At 40.0% G+C, this 25,158-nt stretch overlaps 1 protein-coding gene across 4 annotated transcripts in view; it reads left to right on the top strand.

Moving 5' to 3' along the window:
• The window catches only part of LOC144681648 (RAF proto-oncogene serine/threonine-protein kinase-like), an 82,318-nt gene that overhangs the window by 3,814 nt on the left and 53,346 nt on the right, over positions 1–25,158 (top strand). For 3 of the 4 annotated variants that reach the window (XM_078543437.1, XM_078543434.1, XM_078543435.1), the window contains exon 2: positions 15,930–16,155. In XM_078543437.1, coding sequence (XP_078399563.1) covers positions 15,952–16,155 — 204 coding nt within the window. In that variant the 5' untranslated portion in view covers positions 15,930–15,951. Of the gene's footprint in view, positions 1–12,961; positions 12,984–15,929; positions 16,156–25,158 lie in introns of those variants that run through there. The other variant, XM_078543438.1, reaches the window with a different exon arrangement.

The raw sequence follows: 25,158 nt of genomic DNA, 5'->3' as shown, positions 1-25,158 counted from the left end.
GTGAGTACATAAATAATATAGACCTGGAGTAAATAATTTAGGATCATGATTGCCAGGCTCTGCTGAAGTGAACCGAGTTTGCATTAAGATAAGATATACAGATTGGTTACCAGTGAGTTTTTAGAGGGAGCACAATAGCAAGTGGAGCATACAATTGTGATTCCTACCAAGTTTGAACTCTAAGCTGTTAAGTCATTTTAGTTCTATTTATAACTGACAGAGTAATGGTTCTGCTGACATTGTATACCCAGTTTGGCATGTGATGTATATTTTTAGTGCTATACAGTATATGGTATGACATGTTTGGCATGTGATGTATATTTTTAGTGCTATACAGTATATGGTGTTACATGTCAATAGTTCAAAGCATATTATGTATAATATAATGACTTTCAACTACCACCGTTTTGAGAAGTTCTGTTTTCAGAGAGAAGTTCCTTTTTCACTTCTGCTATTTTTATGCAAATAGCACATTGATAAGGATGTTTTGAGGTGATTCTGAAGTTACAGTAACAAAACTGCAGTCTCCAAATTATATATTCCGTATGTTAAAGGCGCTATATAAATATAAGTTGTTGTTGTTGTTCCGTGCTTGATTACACTCCAGAAAAGTGCTTTGGGACATTTGACCACGTTAAAGATGGCAAATACAAATTGTTCAGCTTGTGCATATCGCACCTGCCTGGTTGTGGTGTAGAAATGGGAGCCATCACAAATAAAAACAAACTGTTTTATTTTAACATTGAGGAAGACAAATTTATGGTTACACTATATAAATGTTTGCTCTGAAAATAGCAATTGTTGCCTTAAAAGAGTTCTCTGGAAGAACTGATATTCAAAGTTTCAGGCAGCGTACTCTGGATGAATGACTGGAACAGGTGAAAGATTTTGTTAAATATAGCGGAGGATGGGAATATGGGCGGTATCTTATTGGTGGTTGGTCAGGCTATTGTGTTTGCAATAGGTTTTATTTTGCTAACATTTCAGGTCAATGACCTTTCAACTGAGTTCTGATGAAAGGTCATCGACCTGAAACGTTAACTCTGTTTCTTTCTCCACCAATGGCGCCAGACCTGCTGAGTATTTGCAGCATTTTCTGCTTTTATTTCACACTTCCAGCATCTGCAGTATTTTTCTTTTCTTTATGTTTTATAAATTTATCTGTATATGAGTGGAGGGAGAGTTGAGTACAGGATGGGAGGATGCCTGTAACTTTCCATGAGGCTAAGAGTGAGATGTTTCCATGTTAACAGTGGATGAAGACATTGCCCACATGATTTTGGGTGCCTGTTTATGCTGGGAGACATGTCAGAAGTGGTGCCACAATTGCCATAAATCGTGGGATATAAGATGACCCAATTTTTCTGGCCCCGAAAATCATGATTTTGCATATACTAAGCGTATAAGTTGACCCTTTTTCAGCAACAACACGCATGAGTAGTCAGCCTCAATTTTTCTCCCCACAGTGGATGTTTTACTTAGTGGTACCTTATAACTGGACATAAGGGATCAAGGTGATGCAAGCTGTGTTGCAGAGGTGTAGGGGAGTTTAAGACATGCCCACTCTTTGCAATGGAAGCTCATAGACAAAATAAATTACTTTTGGGACAAAAGAGGAAAAAATACAGCCTTAAAAGTAATGTTGTGATTCTTGATTTATGAAGCCGCAATTGAAATTGAATATTACTACCCGTCTTAAAGACCTAAGTGTATGTTGTGAAATCTGTTTTAAATCTTAGCATTGTTTGTTTAAGTTTCCCACTTTTATTGCACTGTTCTATTTACTGATCATTTAACTTAAATTGCTGCTTACTGGCTGCATCTTAACTTGAGATGAGCCACCCAGTGCGATTGAAGTGACTTTGATTGGGAATAGATTACTGTTAACTTCAATTACCAAGAACAGAGTCTCCTCACATATAGATAGATGTGTCTTCCAATTACGAGTTGTCCTGCTTTATTTAATATGCTTGTACAAACAGCCCATTGGACAATTGACATTTTTGATAATTATAGAATGATTATGAGGGGTTTTGATAAGAGTAGCAGAGTGAAATTGTTGCCTCTGGCAAATGAATAGATAACCATAAGTCATGGATTTAAAATAATTGGAAAAAGAGCTAGTGGGGAAATGATAATTCTTTTTCACACAGAGTTGTTAAGATCTGGAATGCATTATCTGAAAGGGTGGTGAAAGTGGAATCAGTAGGAACTTTCAAAAGGCAATGAGGTATATACTTGAAGAAAACAAATTTGCAGGGTTGTGGGGGAAAAGCTAGGAGGTAGGACTAAATTGTACAGCTCTGGAATAGGCTTGATGACCAGAATGACCTCCTTCTGTGCTGTAAGTTTCAATGGTTCTATTCAACGTTAGTGAAAATGAATTATATAGAACATGTAAACTTAACCTTTCTACTTGAGTTCTGAATTGCTTTTGCTGAATAAATTTGAACCTGTTCTTTATAATAAAAAACAAAAACAGAATTACCTGGAAAAACTCAGCAGGTCTGGCAGCATCTGGTAGAGAAGAAAAGAGTTGACGTTTTGAGCTTTTTGTTTTTATCTCTGTTCTTTATAATGCTGCTTCAAGAACAGAAGGGTTATTTAAAAGTACATGCAGAGGAGGTCAAACATGGTTTCATGATAAGATTGGAAATGTTCTGTTACGTGTTTTCAGTGATTTCTGCCAAGTGAAGTTGATCATTTGGCATTCTTGCTGTAGCATTTTCACTGAATTACACTGGGTAATTTTTGAACCTCTTTATATTGGAAGGTTTCTATTAGAGATGGTTCATTTTAAATATATATTTTGTTTACATGCACTTCAACCTAGCCAGTGGTATGTTCCTGCAGATCAGCTAGAATAACAAGCATAATGGTAAGCTCTTGAAAATGGGGCAGGCTACAAATGACAGGCACATGCAGCTGAAGCTCAGCACCACTGAAAATGGTAGTTCTACCAGAGAAATTTACTTTAACAGGAACGTTACACATCTGCTACCATTATTCGCCTGAACCTCGGCAGTGAGTCCTCGACCCTGGGGACATCACAACTAGCCTGAAGCTGTCCTCCCTGGAATCCAATACACATGCATTCACAAACAAACTTTAGTGGCCACTATGGTTGATTTCCCTGTCCTAACCCAGGATATCTGAGCAAGTTGTGGCCCCCCTCCTCCCTGACAACCATCACCCTGATGGAGATCAGCTGATTCAGCATAGTTCTAGGTTCAAACTTTAGACCTCTGGTTAAATGGCTCAGTTACTTGCTGGATAAATTTGTTAAGACACGAAGGGAAAGATCATAACTCTAATGAAGGCTGAGCTGTAGATTACCGTAGAACTGAATTACTATTTATGTATTAAAATAGGATATTTATTCATCTTTTTTCTCACTCCTTACCCTTTCTCTCCAGAAGTTGTTGACTTATGCTTTATGGGTGGCAGTGGTCCTCTGGTCCTTGCTCAAGTGCCTACTCTTCATATGGAAGCTTGAGCAGTAAATACTGTTGGCAAATTACATGACCATCAAATTATAATGTTGACACACACATTTCCAACAGAAGTGCAGTATGACAAATTTTCTTCCACATATCTAGCCCTGGGATCCTGAGGCCATTTTTTTTCATCACTGCTGCTGCCCTGAGATTGGCTGACTCAGTAAACGACAGAGTGTCAAACCTCAACCTTTGTACAGCTTAATAACAGCTTGCATTACTCTCCCACATTTAACCTGGTAAAATGGCCCGAGGCTTCTCACGGGGTAAAATGGCCCGAGGCTTTTCACGGGAATGCTATCAGACAAAAATTGACACTGCGCCAAAGGAGGAGCTATCGCTCGGAATCTGCTGGGGATTGTTTATTTTCAGGAGTTGGGACGATTTCCAGGACCCAAACCCACAGGATCTGCAGTGCATACTCTGGTCAGCCTCCTAAGTGACTCCTCTGTGTCCACCATTGACTTAAGAATAAGGGGCAGGTTCCTGAGGCTGCAGGCCCAATCAGAGGTCCACAGCTTTCGAAGGCGGGCATCCCTCCTGCGAGAGGTGGGTGTTGCTCCAGCAGAAAGGACTGCATGAGAGCTCCCCAAAATAGCGGCGTCCTTGGAAACATACATAATATTTCAGAAATGAAGAGTGACGAAGCTAGTAGCCTATCAGAGCAGAGGGAAAACTCCTCCGGAGGATTTGTCTGGGCTACAAGTGCAGCCTTTCCTGCTCACATCCCTGTCATTGGGCCATGGACCCTCTCTCTGTGTGCAATGGCCATCTGGCCTGCCAGGCTCAGCACTCTGCGGGAATCCCCTCCGATGCCAGAAAGATCCTGGTGGAGTCCTCCTTGCTCCCTCATTGGACCCTTAGTTGATGGTTACTGGCCACCCATCGCTGTTAGGCAGGTAGCCGCTGCTGGTGCTAACCTGCTTCCAGCAAGATCGCTCGGAGGAGGGAATGTGTTTGGCTGTTGACTGACATCCTGATCTCCAAGTCTGCTCCCAGTTACGCCTTCAAACCGGCTTCTGTGGGAACCAGAAGATTCTGCTGATCAGTACAAATGACAAAAAGCTTGGTCAAAGAGGTAATTTTTTAAGAAGGTTTTTAAAGGAGGGGAGAGATTATGGGGTGTCAGAGATGTTTAGGGAGGGAATTCCAGAGCTTAGGGCCTAGACAGCTTCAGACATGATTTGCAAGATGAGAGGCCAGATTTGGAGGAACAAGGCTTGAAGGGCTGGAGGTGGCTACAGAGATAGGAGGCAAAATTTAATGCCCTCCCCCGTGTGAGGTGAGGTGGTGGTGGGGGGGAGTGTTTAATCAGGAAGGAGGATGGGGGGTGGGAACCCTTCAGTCTTTCTGCCTCCACGCCAATTAAGTCAATGGTGGGAAGGTCCGTGGATGGCCGTTGTCTGTTGAGGCCCTTAACTCGGCATATAATGCTCGCTTAAGGGCCTTGTCCCGCAGCTGATGGTATTAACCCAGCAGTGGGTAGTAGGGGCTTGCCATGCGGGGAGGGCTGCATGCGAGAAGGAGGGGGATTTTGGGGTCCCTCCTTCAAAGGCATTCAGTGCTTGATTAAGGGATCCAGCATCAGGATTGCCCTTGCTGCCGACTTGTCACCCCACTCTACAACACTCGCCTTCACTTACCTGTGGCCTGGAATCCAGTGACAATCTCGGCCTTGGGTGGGTGTTGTATCGACAGCAGCCACTGCATCCCCTCCTCTGATTGGCTGGCAGCTCTTGGTCAATCTTTTGCCCCTGGGGATCCTTGATCCTGGGAAAGGCCCACACTGTCCAGTTACGTGCCTGATTGGCACTTAATTCAGTGGGCCTTCCCTAAAAGAGGTGATGCGAAGCTCCCACTGGCTCTCCAGAGCTCCCTGTCACCTCCATTAAATCCAGCCCAGGGAGTGGCCAGACTGTGGAGGGATTTGAATATGAGGATGAGAATTTTAAAATGAAGGCATTCTGGGGACTGTGACCCAGTGTAGGTCAGCGACCAGTGATGATAGGGCGAATGGGACTTGGCATAAGCTAAGATAGAAGCAGCGGAATTTTGGTTGATCTTAAATTTTTGGAAGGTGGTATTCAGCAAGGAGAGCATTGGAATAGACAAGTCAATGGGCTTAGGTGTGGTTGGAGATGGGTGATATTCGGAATGTAGAGGTAGGCTTGCATTTGGGTTTGGAATCTCAGCTCAGGGTCAGATAGGATGGAGAGTTTGCAAACAGTCTGGTTCAGCCAGGGAGGGGGATGGAGTTTGTGGCAGGAACTGAAGGCAATAGCTTGGTCTTCCCCAGTGCTTAATAGAAAGAAATCTTGGCTCACCCAGGACTGAATGTCATACAAGCAGTCTGACAATAGAGAATAATTCTAGGTTCGAGAAAAATAATAATAATGCACCACTTAAATTTTCTTGTGAATTTATTTGGAATTGATTCATATAGTTCTATAAAGTAAGTAGGATTAATATACAGGCAATTCCAAGAAATCCATTAGAAATTTTCCAGTAGAATAAATATTATGATTTTCTAATACAGTCTGGTAGAATATTTGTGTTTCGAACAATTTAGAAGATTTATCAATGGTTTTTTTGAAAAAAATCTTTAGGAATGGCTTTGCAGTTCATCATGAATCTCCGGTTCTTTGTAGATTTGGAGAACTAGACCTGGATCACAGGGTATATAGATGATAACCTTGGAGAACAGCTACATGGAAAAAAAAGACAGCCAGTGAAGCCACTACATTTAAAGTTCAAATGCCATAGCACTAGCTGTGATGCTGTGACACAATGGTTTTTTTCACCAGCCTTTTAGTCATTTGAAAATATATTTAGCTGCATAAAGCCCAGTATTAGCAATTTGCAAGTTGGAGAATGGCCAGAGCAATCCCTGCATTAGATTAATTGGCACTGAATACCACGCAGAGCCCTGTAGCAAATTGATTTGGCTTATGTTTAAATTCTAATTGACATCAACGGAAAATAGAAATGCTTAAAGTCGGCATTTTACTGAGAAGGAGTTCCGTTGAGCTGACTGAGAAACTGAAATTTGCAGTGCATCGCCATCAAGTTAATATAGGTGTTTTCACACTGCCAGACGTTTCAAGTGACCTTTTAAATTAAGATTATTTTATAGAAAACATATTTTATTGACCTCAAACTTGAACCTCCATTAAAATGGTCCTAATTTGCAAACTTCTTAAAGAGAAAAAGCTCTATGGCTGATCTCTGCAAAGTTGTGGCGCTGAGACACAGAGCAGTGCTCTGGGAACAGTTAACCTACCCAACATCTTGAACAAAGAAGGGTAGAAAGTACCTTAAACGTCTTGCCAATACCAACGTACATCTAATGCATGACCCATTGGCTTTCACTTACGTATGTTATAACATTTCTTTTTCATCACCCTCAATTCATATGAAATATGATGGGTAATTTATTCACCCTGAGGCAATAATCAATGGGAGACTGGTATTTCAAAAATCTGAATGATCTTATGCCTTGAAATCAATCGATAGATTGTTAGATGATATTGTTCAGAATGTTTCTTTCCAGGACTAGATTACTCCAAACAGTTATCACTCTTTTAGTGAAGAAGTTCTTCCTGGAACAACTTTTAAATATACTTTTCTCTGATTTAAATGTACACCCTCTAGTCCTATTTTTCTGTCTTAATTTAAAATCAATATACCATTACTGCATGGTATATAAACATGGCTTCAGCGAATGGATATGGTGTACTCTTAAGTTTCATTGTTAAATGGTTAAAACCTTTTATTTAATGAAAATAATCTGTAGGTGTACCATTTTGCATAGGCCCTGTTAATACAGTGCCGACCAGACTTTCAACAGGGGATTGTACTTGGCATGATTCCAAGAGACCACATTGCCAGGAGCAGGGCACATAATACAACACAGTTTTTGTTACAGTCAGCACTTTTTAACACGGTTCTAAAAACAGAACTGTAGTTTTAGTGTATGAAGTAATCTTCAGAGTCTAATACTAAATCTAGACTAACTAAACACTATATATTTTAATGCATGATGTAAGAGCACCATAAAGTGAGGTCTTCTTGCACATCTAAGATATTTAGTTTGTGTATTCAGTATTTCTATAAATGGGGAGGGTGGTGGGTGCAGTTGGGGGTGGGGGGGGTGGGGGGGGGTGGATTGAATCTGTGAATTCAGCCCCAGAGTAGGCTAAGTTCCACTTGCCATATTTTTTCATTTTAAATGTAATGCAATAATCTTGGGGCAAAATGAAGTTGAATGGCTATCTTAAACCCACACTGTACTTCTATAGGTACTGAATAGTGCCACAGATTTGCTTTAGCTCATTCATTTCTTTGTGTTTGTTTTAGAAGAGAACCTTGCCATTTGAACTGCCTACCGTCTCCTTTAACCTCATGGTAACTGTAAGCATCTGTATGGATAGCAAAGTATAATCAAGATGCATTTTTTTTTTGGCAAAGATATGGTTTGCAGAGCAACTTTAATTGTCCTTCATTAAGAAGCACATTATGAAATTATTTTCCTGTAAAATATTCTAGAGTTTGATATGTGTATTTCGAAAGCAACAGAGGCTCACAGTTAAGGATAGAATTCTTTGCTATGGCTCCAGATAAATCCAATTACATTTTTTGCTTATACAAAGCAGTTTTGAAGATTGTTATAAAAAATGAAACTTCTGTTTTTGAGCTTTATATTGAATATCACACAATATATTTCAAACAAATTGTGGGTGAAAATAGTGCATTCTTTTTATTTTATTTGATTTTAATCAGTTAGATAATTGTGTTCGAAATATCATCAGAGTTATAGTTTCACTTTTCCTGTAAGATAGGCTTGCCTTGGCCAGTCTATGTGTTGACAGACTGCAGCTAGTAGTGAATCTCATTCAATCATAGAGGACTATCTGGCCTTGCTGTCTCATCCTTTGTGAAGCAAATCTGTCATTTCTGACAATGTGACCTCATGACCTTTTTATTGAATGTAATGTTTATGGGTCCATATAAATCTGACTGATTTAGGAACTGGAGCTTCTAGTGGTTCTTGAGTTCTGATGCTCAGTGCTCTAGCAAGCAAAATGCAGTTAGATTAGAATTTACACTGCAGCAAGATGATTCATTGTCACTTAGCAATCAGCATATTTCTCCACATTTCACCATACAGACTTCCTATTGTTATCAAATGTTCTTTTGACCCAAACCTTAGAATTTTCTTAGTAGGACATATATATTGCAATAAGCAGATGCTTTTATAACTATTTGAACTATACAGTCATCAAAATATTTATGTTTTTACATGATTCCTCTTAGAACATTGTGATTTGAGACTGGTATTGCATACATTTTAAAAAATGTACAAATTGGCTTAGGATTCAATAAATGCTCCAACATGAGAGCTCCTGACCTACTTAATGGGTTAGAACTGTACAGTGCCTGTGATGTAAGCACACTGTGTTGAATTTTGGAAATTGCTTAATAGCACGCTAAAGAGGCATCTACAATCTAAGGAATGTAAACTGTTTAAATGTTACATCTGTTTAACTTTCATAATCATATTAAATGCAGATGACATGATGCAGTTCTGTAAATTAAGAGATGAACAAAAACAATTATAAGCTGAGCCTTAGTTTTTTTTTAAAGTTTGGTTTTAAAACTGTCATAATATTTTCCAGATGTTTTAATATTACACGCATTCCATCATAGATGTGGATCTACTAGAGTGGAATAATGCATACATTTATGAGTTTGATAAAGCTGCATTCACTTCATCCATTTTTCTTGTTTGGCTTGAAACAAATCTCACTATCAAACAAGGACAATATCTGCTATTGTTCTAAGTTTGCATTTGTACTCTGCTAAATTTACAGAAACAAATGTTCACACCACAGCAGTATAATCTAGCCCACACTGATTACAGATACAGGCTAGGACATGTTGTCACTTACTTAAAAAGATTGTTTTTACTGATGTTCACTTCTTGTGGCTTAAAGGCCAGGGTGCAAGAAGTACAGAATTTTTAAAAAAAATTGTTTTCTTTTTCCATTTTACTGTCTTGAAAACTAAATGTGCATCAACTCTGATTTGTTTTAGCTGTCTCTTCTGTGGGTGAGTCAGTTAATTTCTTAAAAAAAAGATCTGTTTGGAAATACAGTTTTGAAACCAATACTTGGACCACTTGCATTTGCAGCCTTAAATCAAGAAGCTATGGACAAAAAAAACTTGTACAACATTGATCTTAAATAAGTATGAAGCTATTAATTCAGTGACTTTTTCATACGAGGGAATGGACACTACAGTGTCAGCATCAAGTGCTCTGGGATTAGTTGGTGTGTTGATCTGATTAGTTTTCTTTCCCTCCTCACTCATCAGTAGATCTTTCAATTTTACAAACCAATTTCTCTCTTGGCTTTTGTGAGTGGGATTGCTCAGCTCTCAATTATTCTAGGCAAGCTAAACAAAATGTCCTGCATTATTTTAAGATATTCCATCCCTCTGAATTTGCACAATAAATAATTTTAAAAAGGAATTGAACTAATTGTAGTGTTCCCTAAATAATCATCTAGATGGAATTGGAAAAATTATTCATTTCATGTGTGTGCTTTAATTATAATCTCTATTTGTCTTTATGTATTTACATTTTTAATTTTTCTCTTTTCTCACCATCTGGAGCACTGACCTTTGCTGGTATATCAGTCTTCCACCTGTGAGCCTAGGTTGTGAGTGTTGTTGGGATGTTTGGCTGTGAAGGGCATCAAAGATTTTGCCCAATCCTGCCTTCTCCCAACCTCTAAGGATGTGCACTTGTAACTGTGGTCACTACATAGCAGTCAACTGCCTAAGATTACACTGGTAGTTGTCAGTGTGGAAAGTTCAAGTTTGGGTGGTATGTGCCCCTAACTTGAATGAAAGAAAAGAAAGACTTGCATTTATGTAGTGCTTTTCACATCCACCAGATGTCTCAAAGTGCTTTACAGCCAACAAAGAACTATTTGAAATGTAGTCATTGCTGTAACATAGGAAACATGGCAGCCAATTTGCACTTAGCCTCGGCAAGCTCCCACAATCAGCAATATGACAATGGCCAGATAAAATGTCACAGTGATTTTGATTGAGGGATAGATATTGGCTGGGGAATCAGGGATACCTCCCTTGCTCTTCTTTGAAATAACATCATGGGATCTTTACATCCACATGAGCAGGCCTCGGGGCTTTGGTTTAAAGTCTCATCCAAAAAACAGCAGCTCCAACAGTGCAGCACTCCCTCAATACTACACTGGAGTGTCAGCCTTGATTTATGTGCTTAAACCCTGGAGTGGAATTTAAATTGAGGAACTTGTGATTCAGAAGCGAGAGTACTACCTACTCAGCCATGGCTGCCTGGTAACGCCTAGATTTGCGTGAAGGTCAAGGTTCTGGAAGACTGATGGTGGAATGGCATCCTTCAGGAAAAAAGGGGAGAAAAATGAGCAAGATAAATGTTTTATTTTGGTTCAGTGCTTATTCTGACTGCTGTTTTGGGAGACATTCCACATTTTGTTGTACAGTGGTTGTATCATTGCTTGAAGCTGATATCAGGGAAATTGGTATTTGTTTCATAGACTTGGGGTCTTTTTTTAATAGACTGCCACAAGCATTTAAATAAAATTTGGATAAGCAGTGAAGAATTATGGAGACATTTGGTAAGATTCAGCACAAGAGAACATTATTGCGCATGGAATTGAAGGTGACCATTGTGACTTGGGTTGGTAATTGGGTGAATGGTAGGAATCAAGAGTAGTGATAAAAGGAATGACTCTGTTTCTCAGGATATGACAAATAGTGTTTCTTAAGAATCTGTAATGGAACCTCAGATTTCCACCATATATATATAAATGACTTTGAAGAAGAAATAGAAATTTCAATCTCCAAGTTGACAATATGTTAGGAGACACAGTAAGTTGTGTGGATGGGAGCAGGAGGCTACAAAGGGACATTTTGAGCGTGCAAAAACTACAGCAAACTACAGAATTTAAATTGCCTTTCAGGATCTTGGGACATGCCAAAGCGCTTTACAGCCAATGAAGTATTTTTGTTGTGCAGTTAGCCATTGTTGTAATGTAAGAAACATGGTAGTTAATTTGGGCACAAGAAGCTCCCACAAACAACAGTTTAATATTAACCAGATAATCTATTTTTACGGGGTAGTTATTGGCCAGGGCACCAGGGAAAACTCTCCTGCTCTCCTTTGAAAAGTGGTATAAGTTCTTTTACATTCACCTAAGAGGCCAGATGGGACCTTGGTTTAATGTCTCATCTGAAAGATGGTACCTCTGACAGTATAGCACTCTCTCAGTAATTATGCGTCAGCCTAGATATTATGTTCAAGTCTCTGGAATAGAATTTGGTTTCATAGCCTTCTGATGCCAGTAAGATTCCTACCTCTGAGCCATGGCTGACACCTGACAAATGGAGTCAATACAGGGAAGTATGAGGTTATCCACTTTGGATCAGAGAAAGGCAAATCAGAATAGTTTCTAAATGGTGAGAGACTAAGAGCAAAGGGATTTAGGTGTTCATGTACACAAATCACTAACTGCTAGTGTAGAGGGGTAAACAAATAATCTAAGTACCTAATGAAATATTGGCCTTTATCTCAAGTGAGCTGGAATTCAAAAGCAAGGAAGTGATGCTTTAGTTCTAGAAAGCCCTAGTCAGACTTCATCTGAAGTAGTGTATTCGGTTTTGGGCTCTGAACTTCGGCAAAGATATCTTGACCTTGGTAGGAATATAGCGGAAATTCACCAGATGCCAGAATGATGATTATAAATCCGCAGGTTCCATAAACTTGGCTACCATTCCTTTGAATTTAGAAGGTTGAATAAAGATGTAATAGATGTGCTTAAAATGTTTTTAAAATTCTATATCTTACACTTCCTCTGACGGGAGTCCAAAGCCATAAGGCATAAACTTCCAATTAGAGCTAGACCATTTAGGAGTGAAAATTAGGAAACAATCTTTCACACAAACAGTAATAGAAATCTGGAACTCCTTCACCAAAAGTTTGTGGATGATGGGTCAATTAAAATTTTCGAGATTGAGATTAATAGATTTTTGTTAGGTAAGGCTATCAAGGAGAAATGGCTGTTTGAAGACAAGGTCCATCGATAGAGTTGAGGCACAAATTATCTCTTTGAATGTTGGAACAAGCTTGAGGGATTGATTGGCTCATTACTCCGATGTTTCTATATGTAGACTGGGCATTAAATTGCATTTGATTCTGTAATGATCAGGCATCAAAGAAAGAAAAATAAATGTTTTTAATTTATTCATTCACGGGATGTGGACATCATTGGCAAGGTCAGAATCTATTGCCCTTCCCTGACATTTTCACTTGAGCATAAGCTGTTGATTGGTCCAGCATGGAGTTGTGGGATGAAATCAAAACCCCCTTCACTTATTCTTTCTGTCTGCTTGATCTGGAACCAGAAATAAAACAAAACAAAGGTGAGTAAACTTTAATTGACTTGATTTTAATGACAGCAGGACGATGTTATACAAATCCCTGTGATCAAACACCTGTTCCTGAGCTCACAGCTGCCCTCGCTAAATAAACCAGAATGTCAGATAACTATCTTTGCGACAAGTGCTGTGATTAATACTTCAGCGGTTAGTTGTTCTTTAGAGGATAAATGTGTGACTGGATCATTGACCTGGATTTTATGGTGCTAATGATGGAAAAGCTGTCGTTGTTCACCAGAGTTATTCCATTGAACCTCTTTGTCCTTTTGTCTATGACATCTTTTGGCAATCTCCACCTATCACTGGCTCTACTTGTCTCACCACCCCCCCCCCCCCTCCTTAAACCAGCTTATATTTCACCTCTCTTCTATTTTTCCTTAGTTCTGTTGAAGAGTCATATGGACTCGAAACGTTAACTGTGTTCCTCTCTGCAGATGCTGTCAGACCTGCTGAGTTTTTCCAGCTATTTTTGTTTTTGTGTTGTATATGAGAACCAGTTGTTTTACTGCTAACTGTAAAATCTAGCTCAGTGAATATTGTAATATTGTATAGTAGAGTTGTGTCTTGACGTTTGCACTATTCTCGCGGGCAGTGCTCCCATGCGGAAGAGGCTGGGTATACAGTTTGTTTATTGTACATGTAATATTAATTAATTTCTATATACTTTTGCTCCAATTTTTCTTCTCCAGTTTTCTCCATCTTCTTCTGAGGGCGTTCATGTCCACAGTGGGTATAATTTTGTGCAGTTGGCAGTCACCCTATTGCTCATATTGCTCATGTGCACGTTACTCATGTGAGTCTTGATGTTGAATGGCAGTAGGCTATTTCATTGTGGAATATATCACAACTAAGCCCATTCCTGTCTTCACCAAATACCTACATGTGCACACCCCCATGTGGGATCCCTGTGTAATCAGGATTGGGAGCTTGGTCAATTCTTCTCTTCTCTAGCACAAAGGAACTGACCAAATATTCTTTTTTGCCATGGCACAGACCAGCTGACATGGTATAATGTTTATATATAAAATATCCCTCCTGTTACAAAGATACTGTCTTTTACTGGGTACAGAACCACAGGTACTGAGCAACTACTGATTTCTCACCCAAGTGACCATTCTTCACCTGTGAGACTATTATTACTATTGCAAATGCTGTGACAATTGAGTGCATGTTCTAGTTGTGATTAGAGGTGTCAGCTGTGGCTCAGTCCATAGCACCCTCGCCTTTGAATCAGAGGGTTGTGGGTTCATGTCCCACTCCCGGAAACCAAGAACTGTGATTGTACTTGGAAGAGTTGCAATCTGTGACTGTTGATAACTCGAAAGAGTTTCTAGTTGTGATTAAGAGCAGCTGATACTAATTAGGGAAATATTAGGGCACATATATAAGAACCAGTTTATACCTGTGTGGAGAAAAAACTGTGTGGAAGGGAAAAGTAGTTTGTACTTTTGTTATACAGGATTATTCTTAAAACCCTATGTTGAAGACTTGTGGCTCCAGCTTCTTCCATAGCCAGATGGATGTTCACCGAATTAACAGCCGTTTCCCTTGTGAGGTTTATCACAGCTGAGTCTGATACTGTCCTTAACCAATACTCATGGTTACACCTTTCTCTTTTCCTCCCTTATAACCCAGGAGTGCTGAGGAATACTGAGGTGCCTCTACCACTGACTCTTGTGCTGATCAGCAAACTCAACATAGAATGAGAATTCAATGTGGAACCTTAAATGGTCTGTGTACCTCAGTTCCACGCTAAAAACTAAGCTATCAAGGAGCTGAAACTAATTGTTTAAGTGGTACAACCTGTCAAGAAAATGTGCAGCTGTAATGTTATCCAGGGAAAACTTGCAGCACATCTTGTGACACTCCACTATAAGGCATTCTATAGACATGCTGGCATTGTATCAAGAATTGCCTCTCCATTAAAGCAAAGCTACGTGGGTTTCTGACATTGAGATGGATCATTTCCTTCAATATAATGCTGGCATTAATTCAAACTGTATATTGATGTCAGTAATCGGGTCTTCATCTATTAGGTAGTTTGTGGTCACAGGTAGGGGAGGGCTACTTGAATTTGCAATGGATTGTGTGTCTTACTATTTAAAAAAAGACTTCTGATAAGTGAATTCAGCACATTGGATCAGTGTGATCTGCTAAAAGAATCTGATCAAAAACAGCACGTCAGGCATGTATGATCAGGGTCAGTGAACATTGCAGCAGCTGCTCTGCAGCCCGAGATCTCTATACTTTTTAAACTGTAAACTTTCATGATGCTTGCTGTGAATGTTGTTTGATTCGCTTTGTTTTTTTTTAAGATTGGTTTTCACTGCTGTGTTATATTTAGCTTGGTGGCAGCCAGATCAAAGGGTACATTGGTTGCCAAAGGCATTGAGCAAGCAGAATTTACAACTGACCTGTTGAAGAGTCATACGGACTCGAAACGCTAACTGTGTTCCTCTCCGCAGGTGCTGTCGGACCTGCTGAGTTTTTCCAGGTATTTTTGTTTTTGTTTTGGATTTCCAGCATCCGCAGTTTTTTGCTTTTATCTCAGAATTTACAACTGATGTGTATGTCACAGCCTAGAACTGGTTCTGGAATACTGCAGTAAATGCAATATCAAAGCCTATAGTTTTTTTGGGATTGTAGGCTATTAGAGTTTAGTAAGCTGAGGGAGCCATTTCAGATGAACATGGACTGTAAAATCAATCAGGGTTGGCAGGAATTGGAATCAGGGGTCCAAACCAGCTGTCTTGGCTCTGAAGTCAACTGGAACAAATGGAACTCACAAGCTTTTGTTCTTTGCTGCATCAGTATGTCAAACCTCATTGTTATGGGTATGTTCAGATGCTTGATAAGTTTTGAATACTTAGGAAAGCCTGTATAGAATCAAAGAATCACTCTGTCTTTAATTTGTGTTTGCTTTTCTTGCAGATCCCCTGCCTGTCTGATCAAAATGGAGTATAATCTGGGATTCTGGAAATCCACCAGTAATGGTTTCAGTCCGCAAGATTTTTTCCATGACGTTTCTACATCTGTTTCCCCCACCTTTGCTCATCACTTTGCATATCGTCGTGAATCTGAGGATGGGAAATTGGCAGATGCTTACAAAGCAGGTGGCACTATTCGGGTTTACTTACCAAACAAGCAGCGTACTGTGGTAAATTGATATTCAATTACTTCGAAGCCAAATAATGGAAAAAGATTTTCTTCCTTCAGAATTTTAGATTTTCTGTAAAGGGGTAATGGTTTTTAAGTAACTATTTTATTTTGTAAATAGTGCAATTCGTACAGTAACATTCATTAAAGTAATTAGTATCTACATAGTATTGCAATCTCACAGTACTAGTAAGATGAGGGCAGGATAATATTACATAAATGCTTCCACTTAATACATTACCTGCCTTGGATAATTAAAATATGATTGTGTTGCTCACGCTGAGGAGCAGTTGACTCTTGGCCAGAATGGTATGAGATTTAGTATGATGGCTGAACTCAGGACCGGTAGATAGGAATGTCATCTCATGGGGATGCTTCTTCCTAAAGAGCAGGGCAAAAGGAAAAATGTAGAATCTAGGATGCAATTGTATCACTGATTATTTGATTCTTGAATAACTTTGAAGGCAGCTGTGAAGAAAAATTACATCACCAAGACATTTATCTTCTCTGAGCTCATACTTATTAATTTGTTAGAAAAAAGTGTAGTGTGAGAGGGCTGGTGGTAGCTCATGTAATTCCTACATTTGAGTAGTGGGATGGAACATGCCCAGGGAGTTATGGACCAGTCAGCTTGACATTGGTCAAGAACAATAATGGAATCTTCTCTAAGGGAGAGAATAGAAGAACATCTAGAAACATAAAATATAATAATGAATAGTAAACTTGATTTTCAAAAGGCCAAATCTTGCATGACCAAACTTATTGAATCTTTTGAGGAGGTGTTATGGCACAGCGGATGGTAAATGCTGAGCTGCTCAAATCCCATAAGACCTTAAGACATAGGAGCAGAAATTAGGCCATTTGGCCCATCGAGTCTCCTCCACCATTCAATCATGGCTGATAAGTTTCTCAACCCCATTCTCCCACCTTCTCCCCGTAACCTTTGATCCCCTTACCAATCAAGAACCTATCTATCTCCGTCTTAAATACACTCAATGACCTGGCCTCCACAGCCTTCTGTGACAAACATCTTCTCCACATCCACTCTATCCAGGCCTTTCAATATTCTGTAAGTTTCAATCAGATCCCCCCTCATCCTTCTAAACTCCATCGAGTATAGACCCAGAGTCCTCAAATTTTCCTCATATGTTAAGCCTTTCATTCCTGGGATCGTTCTCGTGAACCTCCTCTGGACCCTCTCCAGGGCCAGCACATCCTTCCTGAGATACGGGGCCCAAAATTGCTCACAATATTCTACATGTGGTCTGACCAGAGCCTTATAAAGCCTCAGCAGCACATCCTTGCTTTTATATTCTAGTCCTCTCGAAATAAATGCCAACATTGCATTTGCCTTCCTAACTACTGACTCAACCTGCAAGTTAACCTTAAGAGAATCCTGGACTAGGACTCCCAATCCCTTTGCACTCCAGATTTCTGAATTCTCTCCCCATTTAGAAAATAGTCTATGCCTCTATTCTTACTACCAAAGTGCATGACCTCACACTTCCCCACGTTGTATTCCATCTGCCACTTCTTTGCCCATTCTCCCAACCTGTCCAAATCCTTCTGCAGCCTCCCCGCCTCCTCAATACTATCTGTCCCTCCACCTATCTTTGTATCATCTGCAAACTTAGCCAGGATGCCCTCAGTTCCTTCATCTAGATCATTAATGTATAAAGTGAAAAGTTGTGGTCCCAACACTGACCCCCGCGGAACTCCACTAGTCACCGGCCGCCATCCTGAGAAGGATCCCCTTATCCCCACTTTCTGCCTCCTGCCAGACAGCCAATCTTCTATCCATGCTAGTACCTTGCCTATAACATCATGGGCTCTTATCTTACTGAGCAGCCTCCTGTGCGGCACCTTGTCAAAGGCCTTCTGGAAGTCCAAGTAGATAACATCCATTGGCTCTCCTTTGTCTAACCTACTTGTTACCTCCTCAAAGAATTGTAACAGATTTGTCAGGCATGACCTCCCCTTAATGAAACCATGCTGACTTTGCCCGATTTTACCATGCACTTCCAAGTATTCTGAAATCTCATCCTTAATAATGGACCATGGCACCATGGGCTCTAACCCAGAGGGAATCTTGAAACAGTTGCCTCCACTGATTTGCAATTTGTATTTTTATTTCGAGATGTGTGCCTTGAATTAAGTAGTAATGAACTCAGCAAGACTTAGAGGCTTTTTACAAAACTAAATTGAACGTTTGTTAATAGAAGGAAAGATTTTAAGCACATACATGGGTCTACAAATTACTACTCCTAAATCTCCTAATTAATCTAGCTCACAGTTACACCTCCGTTAAGGCAACAGTAAAACAACATAGATTTCAACAGACTCAGGCAACACACACAATGCCCTGGACAGGGATATTCACGATGAGTTTTCTTAGCTTCAGTTCCTGTAGACAGCAACTTGATACCTTGAGGCTGGAGGCTTTTCACACTTGTTAGATCTTAGAATGCCTTCTCCCTTACACATAACCTCATCTCATTTATACATGTTTTTCCCTTTTTAACGTAAATCCCATTGTTCCAATATGCCTTTGCAACTTTACTTTTTCCATAATGTAACTCTTTCATGGTGCTCATATTATCAATAACCTTTGGGAAAAATCAACACATTGTTTGACTTAGCTTCATATGGCTAGGTGTAATAATTCATTATCTCTTTGAAATTCAAACTACTCTGGTTTGTTTAAAAATGCAAATGTTCTTCACGCCTCACATTCTAAAACTTCAGCCATGTTTACGTATTTAGTATTTCAAACCCTTAAACACTCAAAAGTTCCAGACTAGCCATCTCTAATTCAATTAAAACCCCCACACACAACTAATCCAAACCCCACTATTAACCTACCTTTACAATAAGCCACAATAATATTATGAAAATGAGTACATTTTCATGACAGGAGGTAACAGAGGGAGTAGGCAATGATGATTCAATAGATGTAATTTATTCGGACTTTCAAAAGGCCTTCGATAAGGTGCCCCATAATAGACTAATGAATAAGGTCAGAGAAGGTGGAGTCAGTGGACAAGTGGCAAAATGGATTGCTAGCTGACTTCAAGGTAGAAGCAGAGAGTGGAAGGATCTAAAAAAAAATTTATTCGTTCATGGGATGTGGTTGTCGCTGGCTAGGCCAGCATTTATTGCCTATCCCTAATTGCCCTTGAGAAGATGGTGGTGAGCTGCCACCTAAAGGGTAGTTATTCAGAGTGGCCGAAGAGTGCCGGCAAGTGGTGTTTCACTAGGATCAGTGCTGGGACCACTGCTATTCACAATTTTCATTAACGATTTGAACTTTGAAATCAAGAATACAATTGCTAAATTTGTAGATGCCAGCAAATTCTGGGGTGGAGATAGTCAATACTGAGGAGGACTGCAACAAACTACTGAAGGATATTAATAAACTTGCAGAATGGGCAAATGATTGTCAAATGACATTCAACACAGATAAACGTGACGTAGTACATTTTGGTATGAAGAATAGGGAGGTCACTTATTACTTGGAAGGTGCGAGTCTAGGTGGTGTAGAGCAACAAAGGGATCTCGGAGTACAAAAACACCAATCACTAAAAGTTGTGCCACAAGTTAGCAAGGCCATTAAAAGGAGCAAACCAAGCACTGAGCTTTATTTCCACAGGGATAGAATTGAAAAGCAGGGAAGTTAACTAAACCTGTATTGAACTTTGGTTAGGCCACACTTGCATGCAGTTTTGGTTGCAGTATTATAAAAAAAGGAGATAGAGACACTGGAGAGGGTGCAGAGCAGATTTGCAAGGATGATACAAGAAATACAATGTATATCTATCAGGAAAGGATTGACAGGCTAGGTCTTTTTTCTCTTGATTAAAGAAGGCTGAGGGGTGACCAAGTGGAGGTCTTTAAAATTATGAAAGGTTTTGGTAGAGTGGATACAGAGAGAAAGTGCTGGATTTTTGTGGAGGAGGTGGGAAGGTCAAGTTGGGGAATCTTCCCAACCCGGCAGACCTGTCTCCTTTAAATTGGCCTCCACCCACCACGTTTTTGTATTGGAGAGGCATGAGTGGGATGGAGTTGGGCGTGCTGCCTCCAGAGGCAGGCCCAAGACAGCAATAGAGGCTGGCAGATGGTGAGGCCAGCAGGCTGAAATATCCTCTTCCATTTTACTGGGACATCAGCCCAGTTTTAATGATGAATGTCAGACCCTCAAACGTTTACCCCCCTTACCCCCACACCTAGCCCCCATGCAGCCTCCTGCCCTTATATATTCCCCATGCCCCCTCATACCACCATGCCTCTCATACTCTCCCATGCCCTCTCATACATCCATGGCCTCCATTCCCCCATGTATCCTCCATAGCCACTCACCCAGTATCCACTATGGGCAGTCTTCAGGAGCCATATCTTTGAAATAGCAATGAAAAAAAGTAAACATCTTACAATCTAATAGAGCTCTCACTCAAACATAGTTTCAACTGAAAAAAATTCATTCATAAAACCCATTCAAAAAATCTAAATCCCCTCAGGTGGTCAATCTGTTGTAAAATAAAATCTATTTTACTAACCACATCAAAGACAGATCATTCTTTAATAATCTCCTAAAACTGTCAGTCAAAATGTGAACAGAGCCCATTGCTGAGATAAGTAGTTTTTGAGCTCTTGAAATTCAGCCAAGCATTCACAATGGTCTCAGCAATAATGAACCCTGGGAAATTTAAACAATGAATGAAATTGAAAACTAGATGACCTTTTTCTTCTTAAGCTACACCAAATATCCTGTCAATCAAAGGAGTCCTTGATCAGGTGGGGGCTTCTTTTTCTCTTGAGTTAAATCTGCTGAAGGTTTTTTTTAAACTTTAAAAGGGCTGTAGGCATTTCAATCACTTAAACCATTACATTAGAGATTCCAAGCAATGGGCGGAATTTAATGTAGGTGATGGTGGTTTTGACCGCTGGCTGGAGAGCTGGTGAGAGCTCCACATTGCTTTATTTTGGGAAGACCTGCCACATTAAATGCCAATTAGGCACTTAACTGGGTAGTGGCAGGCCTTCCCCAGGATCAAGGACCCCAGGGGCAGAAGGTCAGCCAGCCAATCAGAATTCAGCAGCTCTTCATTACATGGCAGGGTCACCAGGGAGGCAGTGGCTGTTGGGGAAGGAAACAGTTAACTCACAAGGAGTTCAATTGCTAATTATCAGTTAACAACCCTAAGTACCCATTTGGGCGTATAAAAGGGATAACAGGTGAGACAAGTTCTCTCTGTAGAGACTTTTATGCACCAGAAATAAAACTCTATTTGAAGGAATCTGGTTTGGTCTCGGTCTTTATTGCCAAACAGCTATTGAAGTTTAACAGTGGTAGCAGAGGATGGTTGCTGCTTGTAAGTAAAAAGATTGGAAACTAAGCTTTCTTCAGACAAAAGACTGTATTTGGAGTTAACTTTGAGAGCAGTGTGTTTTGGAGTCACTCAAAAATGGCTGAATCAAAATGTAGAGTGTCAGGCTATGATTACCCACCGATGTTTTCTGAGAGTGAATCCTATGAGCAATGGAAGAATGAAGTAACTATGTGGACACTTGTTATGTCCTTGCTGAAGAAAAAATAGGGAATGGCTTTGGCACTTTCCTTACCACACAAAAGCAAAATAAGATGCAAAGTATTTTTGGAGTTGGAGCCTGAACATTTGGACACAGATGAAGGTTTGGAAACATTTTTAGATTTTATGGATAAAATCTATCAAAAGGATGATTTATTAAGTGCTTAAGAAGCGTGAACAGGTTTTGACAAATTTAGAAAGTTGGAGGATAGTCCAAAAAAGATTACATAATGGAATTCAGTAGACTATATGCAAGATTGCAAAAATTCAGTCTGAAAATTTCCAAATCAGTGCTGGATTTAAGTTACTGGACTGCATCAGAGTATCGAATGTGGACAGGCTTCTAGTTTTGATGGGAGTTAAATTTGTGGAAATATACACACTGCTAGAACAGATGTTGGAAGATTTTTTAAAATCCCTTGGAAAACATTCCTTTCTGGCAGTGTTCAATGTGTAAATGGGTAATTTGGTGGTCAGACAGAAAAAGGCAGATACAATATTAACAGGATGGTAAGATAGTCTAGACACAGGCGTCAGTACGAAAGGAGATTTGTAATTAGAAACAATGAGGACAGAAACATCTTTGACAGTTATGGCAGGAGAAAAGAATTGGGGAATTACAACAAAAGAATGAAACCCAGAAATGCCCAGGGTGTGGTCAGTTGGTGTTTTGGATGTATCAGCCATGATTGAATAGCGGAGCAGACTCGATGGGCTGAATGGCCTAATTTCTGCTCTTATGTCTTATGGTCTTATGGATTCAAAATACCATTATGCAATGAACTGTCCTAAACGATACAACAAGGTGTTGGAAATTAAACGTGAGACAGAAGACTCAGAAGAAGATGAAGATATTATCCAAAGAGAGGGCATTAGTTACAAGAAGTTTCACCCCGACGATGAATGTCTTGGCTGTAGATCCCTTCAACTATGCAGTGCTAGATAGCGGATACACCTCTACAGTCTGTGGAATAGACTGGTTAAAATGCTACCTGGATTCCTTTAAATGACACGGATCAGAATAAGGTTAAGGAATTTGATAGTTCCACCAGTTTTAGATTTGGAGATGATAATACCCTAAAATCTTAAAGGGTAGTGATTCCCTGTAAGATAGCTGGAGTCAATCATTTCATCAGCAGGGGTGTAATATCTAGCGAAATTCGGTTACTGTTGAGCAGGCCATCGATGAAGAAAGCGCAAATGAAGCTGGACATGGAAAATGGCCAATGTATTTGGAAAACCCTGTGGATTTATACTCTACTATATTCCTTTAATGAAACCTAACTTTTCTACTAAGGAAATTAACGAAGTGCTATTAGCATCAGGGGATAATAATTTACAAGACAAAAAGCTAATTGTGTTAAAATTGCATTGGCAGTTTGCCCACCCTTCACAAAGATCAAAAATTTTGCTAAGGGATGGAGAGTCCACTAACTTTATAGAGGCAATAAGCGATAGGTGTGATTATATATAAGAAATACAGAAGGACCCCGACACAGCTGATCGTGCGTCTACCCTTAGCAAGGGATTTCAGTGAAGTTGTGGCGATGGATTTAAAGGTGTGGAATTTAAACAAAAAAAGAGTTTTATTTTGCATTTTGTAGATTTGGCCAGTTGACAATCATATATACTATAGTAAAGAAAATAAATGTGGATTAGGTTATGGAAAAGTGGATAGAGACTGGATTGGGACCACCAGCAAAATTCCTTGCTGATAATGCGGTGGGGGGGGGGGGGTGGGGGGGGGGGCGGAATTTGCTAACGATGAGTTTCAGGATATGTACAAAAACATGAATATAATAGTTCTCAATACAGTAGCAGAAAGCTCCTTTAGCAATGGAGTGTGTGAAAGGAATCAGGCGATGATAGATGAGATGCTTCATAAGATTTTACCAGATAGACCAAGCTGTAAATTAACATCTGCTCTGGCATGGGCTGTCCATGCCAAGAATTCACTGCAGATGGTTGGGGGCTATAGTCCATATCAGTTGGTTTTTGGTAGAAATGCAAAAATTCCTTCAGTCCTGAGTGATCATCCCCCAGCTTGGGAGGGAACTATGATTAGCTCTACCTTTTTTGAGGATTTAAGTACACTACATGCAGGCAGCAGAGCATTTCTTAAAGTCAAAGTTTCAGAGAATTTGGCGAGCCTGAAGATACAATGTATGGCCATCGGAAACAATTTTCAAACAGGGAGACTTGGTATACTATAAAAGAGAAGGACTTAACGAGTGGAAAGGCCCGGGAAAAGTTATGGGTAAAGATAGTAAATCAGCCATTTTACACCATGGGAACCAGACTATTCAGGTACACTCATTAAGGTTGGTTGGCACAGATTACAAATTTGCTGGTTCAGAAAGGGTTGTAGGAAGTGATGAGGAACCATGTACTTCTCATACCCATATGTTGCATGATTGTGAGGACCAGGTAGCTGAAGTTGACAGGGTATCTGAAGATGGAGACAGCAATTCGGACTAACAAGATGAGGCGATTTGTCCCAGAGGAAAACTGCCAGAAGCTGGCACTAAGGTTACGTACTTGCCAGAAGGGGCTAGTCAATGGAGGGATGCGACAATTGTAGGCAGAGCAGAGAAGGGCACTGGAAAATATAAAAACTGGTTAAATGTATGAGATAAAGGACAGGAGGTTAGGCCTATGGATTGGGAACATGAAGTACAAAAATGGAAGGCACAAAAACACAGTATCAGTTCAGACAGTGTGTCTGGGAGTGAACATGTCTCTGGGAAGAGATCGTGAACTGTTGAAAGAACATCATCTTTAAATGGAAGAGGGAGATCAAACAGCAGCAGTCCAGAGTGTGATAGAGGACAGGATCGAGGACGTGGCTTAATAAGTTGGATTTATTGGATGAAAAATATATATTGATGTTTGTGTTATGGAAGAGAAGATCCATCTTCATTTAATCGCACAAAAAAAGAATAAACTTAAGGGTTACTTCTTAAAAGGGGAATCTGTTGGGGAAGGAAACAGTTAACTCACAAGGCGTTTGATTGCTAATTATTAGTTAACAACCTAAGTACCCATTTGGATGTATAAAATGGATAACATTTCTTTAATTTAATTTAATTGGTTGCTCAAATAGTAAAAGGGATAACAGGTGAGACAAGTTCTCTCTCTAGAGTTTTATGCACCAGAAATTAAATTCTATCTGAAGGAGTCTGTCTTGGTCTTATCCTTTGTTGCCAAACAGCTATTGGAGCTTAACAGTGGCTGCTGCTGGTACTACATCCATCCAAGGCCCAGGGTTGCCAAGGGACCCAGGCACAGATGAGTGATGGGGAGGGGGTATTGGAGGAGGGTTGGTAGCAAGGGCAGGGAAGTGGCTCTTAGTGTTGCCTCCCCCAACTTCCTGTTGCTGAGTCCCTTGATCAGGCACTGAGTGTCTTTGAACGAGGGAA

Source organism: Cetorhinus maximus, chromosome 6 (assembly GCF_964194155.1).
Source record: "Cetorhinus maximus chromosome 6, sCetMax3.hap1.1, whole genome shotgun sequence".
Lineage (NCBI taxonomy): Eukaryota > Metazoa > Chordata > Chondrichthyes > Lamniformes > Cetorhinidae > Cetorhinus > Cetorhinus maximus.
Note: the sequence above shows the minus strand (reverse complement) of the source record. Positions and strands in the feature narration are given on the sequence as shown.